The sequence below is a fragment of the Corylus avellana genome, chromosome ca3, assembly GCF_901000735.1.
Source record: "Corylus avellana chromosome ca3, CavTom2PMs-1.0".
In the NCBI taxonomy this organism is placed as follows: domain Eukaryota; kingdom Viridiplantae; phylum Streptophyta; class Magnoliopsida; order Fagales; family Betulaceae; genus Corylus; species Corylus avellana.
The window spans coordinates 29,942,248-29,949,396 of NC_081543.1; the positions used below are offsets into that span (position 1 = coordinate 29,942,248).

General features: G+C 35.5%; 1 protein-coding gene across 1 annotated transcript; it reads left to right on the forward strand.

Annotated features, from left to right (window-relative positions):
- The first annotated feature begins 358 nt into the window (after positions 1 to 358).
- On the forward strand, positions 359 to 6,026 carry LOC132175533 (uncharacterized). Its single transcript, XM_059587502.1, has 6 exons — positions 359 to 546; positions 762 to 893; positions 2,356 to 2,514; positions 3,507 to 3,767; positions 4,858 to 5,523; positions 5,717 to 6,026. The coding sequence occupies exons 2-6, from the start codon at positions 813 to 815 to the stop codon at positions 5,804 to 5,806; spliced, it is 1,257 nt and encodes a 418-aa protein (XP_059443485.1). The 5' UTR covers positions 359 to 546; positions 762 to 812; the 3' UTR covers positions 5,807 to 6,026.
- The last annotated feature ends 1,123 nt before the right edge of the window (positions 6,027 to 7,149 follow it).

Sequence of the window (7,149 nt, forward strand, 5' to 3'; positions counted from 1 at the left end):
TAACACGCAAAACCACATCAATTTTTTTTACAACCACACTCAAAAATCAACCAAATCAAAGTCTAAATAAAATAAAATAAAAAATTTATCCAACTCAAGTTAAGCTTATTTATCAAAGAGTAAAAGCTACCTAAATCAACTCAGATTGTCAATTTGTATTTCTACACAATATTTTGAATTAATTAGTGAATTAATTAGTAACATATGGAGGTACTGATAATTAACTAATTACAAATAAAATGAAAAAAAAAAAAGAAAAAAAAGAAAAGAAGTAAAACATAAAGCTCAAGGCAATCCAAAAAACTCACAATTTGGAGGGAATATATCACGCATTTGATTTGTGAAAACACACGAAGGTTCCCAAGGGTACTCGATCTGGCGGGAAAATGTCCCAATAGTCCCTGCCACATATAAAACCCTAACACTCCAATCTCCGCCCCGCATAACCTCTCTCTCTCTCTCTCTCTCTCTCTCTCTCTATCTCTTCGAAATCCATTTCGTCTCTTTGAATTTCATTGACACCTGCTTGCCCTATAAATGTCTCAGGTACCTTTCTTCGAAATTCCCCTTTCCTATTTTGTCGAATTTAGGGTTTCATTTTCTAGGGCACCCAAAAAGCTCTCATTTTTCGACGATTCTCAATGAGAAGTTTGTTCGATAAGTTTAGTAGATAGATTTGAGTTTCATTTTATGGGGCACCCCAAAAGTTCTCATTTTCGACGATTTCTTTCACTGATATTGAACTTTGTGTTTTGTTTCAGTGAAATATCTGGTACGGTGAATCGCAATTGGTCACTAACTTGGTGAAGAAAATGGCGGATGTGTTTGACGATGAAGCTGAGCAGACTGTTTCGATCGACGAGTACCTTAAGGGCGTTGAAGAGCAGGAGCTGGTCTGCTTCTTTCTCACGCATAACCTAATTTTTTCTGTTCGATATTTTGGTGGTAGGGTTTACAGTCTTTTGGTTGCTATGAGAACTGAGGAAAATATGTTAATCAGAGATTCTGAATTATATGTTATGTTTGTGGTTTTAGGTTTGCTTTGAATTTGTGAAGGATAAGTTGTGTTGAAATCGATATATGTATAAGGAAGAGTTAAGAGCGCTTTTTATATACTAATATAAAAGTTTCATAATTCAAATTAGGGACTTGCCACAACACATTCTCCCCATCATCTCTTCACCATTTTCCTTCTTTCAACATCTTGATTTTTTCAAAAAAAAAAAATACAAGAGAGAGGAGATGGTGAGGAGAAGGTGAGGAGAATGAAAAAGGAGCATTTCTCTTCAAATTATTAGGTATTTTTTTGGTTAGCGGTCTCAAGTGTTGGTGAATTTGGAAAATCTCTGTAAATTATGTGGCTCATCAGGATGGGGCTCATTTTCGTTAAGTTAATCTGTGGACTGAACACTTACGATTGAAAAATTAGTTATTTGGATGATGTTGTTGAATATCATGGCAATCACATATTTCCTCTTTGTTTACATCATTTATTCTTGGTGCTGAAGCTTTTCTGATGGCTAATTTAGTTACTGTTTGGTTATGTGGTAATCAATTGTTTTGCCTCCCAGCAGAATGGAAGGTAAGTGTTGCTTCTGGAAGCAATCCAAGTACTTGAAAAGCTAAGCTAACTGAACAATGTCTTCGCCTCTTAATTCAAGTTTCATAATTGCTCAACTATTTTGCTTCATCAACAAATGGATTGTTACATGTCAGGTGGCTTTGGCTGGAAATATATTTGGTGTGAGCTTACGTTTTTTTCCCCTTTGAGCTCACATTTTTGTCTTCTATACCTTTTATTGGATATTTCTCTTTTGACAATTTCCCCCCCTTTTCCAATTTAGACTATTTGTTTTGAACTTCGATTGCTTGGATACCCTTCACCTAATAAAAAAATTCTGCCTGAAACATGCATCTCAATTTGGCATTTCAAGTAGATTTAGTTTTTGATCCTTACTATTCCTCAAGGTTTAACTCAGTTTAGTTCATTATATAGGAAAACCTACAAAATCATTAAGCTATGTTTGTTAATGTGTTTTGGAGGGGTGTTTTTAGCTTTTGGTTTGAAAAAAGTACTTTGATGTGACATAAAAATGAAAACCGTTTTTGGGTTGTTTGTTAATGCTTTTATTTTGAAAACAGAAAACAAAAATTTTAATAAATGGAGCCATATTGGGCCTCAAGTTTTACTGTAAGTCCAAGTTATATCTCATCTCCTATCTTCTGTCCCAACCACTCCTCCCCAATATATTGTAAAAGATTGATGTCATTTATATATTGCACTTATATATATTTTTGGATTAAACTATTTTCTGTTTCTTTTTTTTCTTTTTTTCTTTTTTTTTTGACTTATAGGAAGCAGACCTGGTTTTGGGGGGTGATGAGGGCAAGGAATGTACTTATACAAATGGTTATATGAAGAGGCAGGCAATTTTTTCATGCCTGACTTGCACCCCAGATGGAAATGCTGGAGTTTGCACGGCTTGCTCCTTGTCTTGCCATGATGGCCATGAGGTATTCTTAATCCAATAGCTAATAGGTCTTAGGATTGTTTAGTTACATAATTTCTTTTTTCCTGAATGAATTGTGCCTGTGATTTTTGTTGTGAATGAATATAATGCTATAATGGTCAAGCGGAATTATATGTTTGATACATGAGGGTAGGGGGATCAACCCTTTTTTTTTTTTTTTTCGCTTCCTTTTGAAAACTAGATGTTCAATACATGCTGGAATGGCCAAGTTTTGTGAGATTTATCCTTGTTTTTTTTATATATTTTTAATTTGCCTCGGCACCAAAAAAAAAAGTGAATTTTTTTTATGGGATAAATCCAAAATCAGTCCTTGTGGTTTCACCTATTTGCAATTGGCTCCATGTGTCATAATTGTCTTTTCAGCATGTACTTATTGTATGTTCAACTGTGAAGGCTGGTGATGAACTTTTTAATGGATCCCTACTCGTTGAAAATGTATCAAGCAGCTAAAATGCATAATAGTAATATTATGAGATTTGATATGGGTTTCATCTCCGTTATATTTTTGGAGCTGGAATTGGCTGTGCATTCTAAGTTAAGAGTCTCATTCACTCATTTTGGTGATCTAATGTTGTTGCCTTCTTGTTTCTTTTAACAATCATGTATTGGTTTAAGCTTTTCCCGCATACATTTCAAACCACCATTTTTGTTTTTCGATACTTTGAATATGGTCTTAAAAATAGGTTACTGTTTTTTCCCCTTGACTAAACTATGATTGTTTTTCGTTTAAATTGGTTGCTTGGGTGGATTCAAATTCTATATTCTATCAGATTGTTGGATGGATCACGGAAATGGTGTCTTTTGTGCTAGGAACTGAGACCTCCATTATGCCTATTATCTGAAGATTTATGATACTAATGTAAACTAAGCATATCATATTTATCAATTCTGTAAAGACTTTAAAGGATACTTGACCTTGTCTAATTTCTATATGCTTATATCTAATGGTGGTTTCTATTGTTCTACCGGAACAAGATTGTGGAGCTGTGGACCAAGAGAAATTTTAGGTGCGACTGTGGAAATTCAAAATTTGGGGAGTTCTTCTGCAAGCTTTTCCCAAATAAAGATATAGAGAATGCTGAGAATTTGTATAATCATAACTTCAAAGGTTCATACTGCACGTGTGGTAGGCCCTATCCTGATCCTGTTGTCGAAGAACAAGTAGAGATGATACAGTGCTGTATATGTGAGGACTGGTTTCATGAGGAGCATCTCGGTCTTGAGCCTTCTGATGAGGTTAGCAGCTTGTTCTTTCACGATGGCTCTGAATCATTTTTCATTCTGTTGTTGGTTGTTCCTTTTACCTTTCATGAATCATCTTATGCTTTCACCTACAATTAGTTGTGGCAACCAAGAGCCAGTCCATGTTTTTGGGGTTCACCATCTGTTGTGGGTGGTATTTTCTGTTGAGCACAATTAGGTTACTTGGGTTGTTCTGCCCTGAAGCTGTCTTTTTGGTACTGCCCCCACCCAATCCCATTATACTGTAAAAAGAAAAGTTGATCAGTTAAATGATGTGACTTAAAATCATCAGTCATCAGTTGAGAGGGTTCGATTATTGTTCTGGATCCGTGATGTTTTAAGCTCATCCCTGATACAAAGGAAGTATTGTTAATATATTGATATCGTATTTAAGCATTCATAAACCTTGCTGATCACTGTCCTTTGTTTTAAATTATTGAGTATCAGCTATAGTTGCATACCTTGGTTTCTTTGTGAAATATAAGCTTTGGCTGTAATTTGACAAGCTTTTGGGACTATGAGTTCACAAACTTCGAGGCACTTGCCTCATTATGTGTTATGTGATATCATGAGTTTTTTGTTTTGCTTGTGCCCACCATTCTTGAAAGGAAGATACCTTTAACATAATGAAAGCATTACCTTTTCTTTCCAGATGTCATTTATTTAACACTTCATCTTGTTTAAGGACTCAATCGTTTGCTGAAACTAAAACTAACAATCTAATTGAAAGAGTTTGATTTTAATTTCTCCTGCCATAGTGGATAAGGTATATGCAAACTGTTCATTGTTGTGCATGCAAATTTGGACGTCATTCAACTTCTTTTCCCATTTAAGAAGTTTGTTGAAAGATGTCTAAGCTTTACTTCTCTTTCTGAATCATTCTTTAAGTCTATCTGTTTGCATTTTAAAGATAAGCTACAACTTTTATAACTTCTGCTCCCTTTCTCCTCAAGACTAAAAAAAGAGGGAAACATAAAACCTTGAACATCATTTTAGATACTTCTCTAGATTGGCGTAGCATTTTTTTTTTTTTCTTCCAAATTGTCATTTTTCAATTGATACCCATCTTTCTACCGCACCACAGGTTCCAAGAGATGAGGAAGGTGAACCTCTGTATGAGGATTTTATATGTAGGACCTGCTCAACCACCTTTTCTTTTTTGGGATTCTATCCTCAATCCATATGGGCAGCAGGGAGGCAGTGTGATGCTATTGATACTAGCAAGGATAAGAATGTGTCAGAAGATACATCGTCAGCTAGTGGATCTGGAAAGCTAGAGAATGATGTTGACGCTCATAATTATCCTATAAAAGAGCTTGCTACAACCTATTCTGTATCTGTCTCTGATGGGGATGGTTTGTCTCTTGGAGAAAATTCTCAGAAGAATGAAAGTTCAAATCAACACATAAAAGATGCCTGTCCATCTACAACCTGTGTTCTTGGAGTAAACCTGGGGGCTGCTTCTCCTGCTTTAGAGAGTAAACCACTGTTTCTTTCCAAAACCTGGCGCGATGTCCTCTGCAGATGTGAAGAATGCTTAGTTCTTTACAGCAAGAAGCGTATTGCTTTTCTGCTTGACAAGGAGGACTCAATTGCGGAGTATGAGAAAATGGCAACGCAGAAGAGGGAAGAAAAGTTGCAGCAACAGGAGGGAACTGAGCTAAATTTACTTAATAAACTTGGTCATATAGAGAAAATGGAGATTCTAAGTGGTATTGCGGATATGAAGGATGAGCTTCGTTCTTTCCTGGTATGTCCTTGATTATAGACTTCTTAATGGCCTATATACTGCTTTTCTAGAGCAGAATGGGCCAAGGGAAGGCATGAAAATTGGCCTTTTCTTTGTTCCATTTTTTTCTTTAAGGCATGCCGACATGTATGCTTATGCATTTTCCTTTAGTTTTTATTTTATTTTATTTTTTTTCCCTTCTCTTCATTTTCAGGAGACAAAGGACTCATCGAAGCCAATCACAGCTGATGATGTCCGCCAGGTTTTTGAGAATCTTGCAAAGAAGCGCCGCCGCATAGAGTGAATCTTTTGTTGAATCTTTACTGTGGTTTCCTGCCTGTGTAAACTGTAAACTTCCCGTTCAAAAACATTCAGAAAACAAGCATGACATGGTTTTAGACTGTTCTTAATTAGAATTCTGCAACCAGGACAAAGCACTTTGCTGTGTAAATTATGTGCTTATGCTTATGCATTTAAAAGCTTAATTGGGACTTTTCTTATGAAGTGCAATATTCTGAAGGCAAGCCTCTGGCAGAAGGAATATGTTGTTGGAACCATACATACATACATGCATGCATGCATACATGTTTGTCTTTTGTTTTTTAAAATGTATATATATATCTGAGCATTCTCATTCATTGTTCATTTTGTTCTAAATGTTGGCAGGAATGTATTTCAGTCCTAATGTATCTGTCTTTTTATTTTAGTCTATATTGGTCGGGCTGTGAGGGAAGCCACTAAATATGAGATTTTTAGCAAAAATTATTCCAAACCCCAGAATAATATTTTCTCTTTTTATATGAACTAGCTTATAATCTGCGCCATGCACGAGATTCTTTATTATAATTTAATTTTAAAATTTAAACACATTATTTTTCATTACAAGTTAAAAAGACATAAAAATATATCTCACATCTTTAAATAAAAAAATAAAAAAATCTTCATTCCTATAAGTATATATTATTTAAAATGAATAGTATAAAGAAAAAAAATCAGCAAGACAAATATATAGATTATAACATAATTAACGCAATTAATGACAACAATTAATGACCCTTTTTTAATGAAAGCAAGGCTTATATGCGGTAGTTCGGTAGTTCAAAACTACCGCATGGTGTTGTAGTCCAAAACGACTCCGTTTTGGGCAATAAAAAAAATATTTTTTTTAAAGAAAAAGAAAAAAGAAAAATATTAAAAAAAAACAAAAAATAAAAGAAAGGGAAAAGAAAACTCAAAGGGGTGGCTCTAGTCACGCCATTTTGGCCAAGAGCCACCCCCATGGCCGTTCTAGGGGTGAATGAACCACCCGCACGACCAAGGGGGTGGTCCGACCACATCCAAAAGGCAAAAAAAAAAAAGAACAAAGAAAAGTTTGGGATTTGTGGGTGGCTGGACCACTCCCAAGGGCCTGGGGGTGGTTTTGGCCACCCCCTACGGCCGATATAGAGGTGGCTGAACCACCCTCTTGGCCGTGGGGTGGTTTCAACCACCTCCAAAAATCATTTGAGGGTGGCCGAAACCAAGAAGAAGAATAATTACCTCCAAGTTGAATTTTTAGGCCAATAGATTATGGTTTTGTTAATGTTGGAGAGTGGAGAAAGAGAAAGATAGAAATTGAGAGAAAAGAGATGAGAGATATTAATGTTG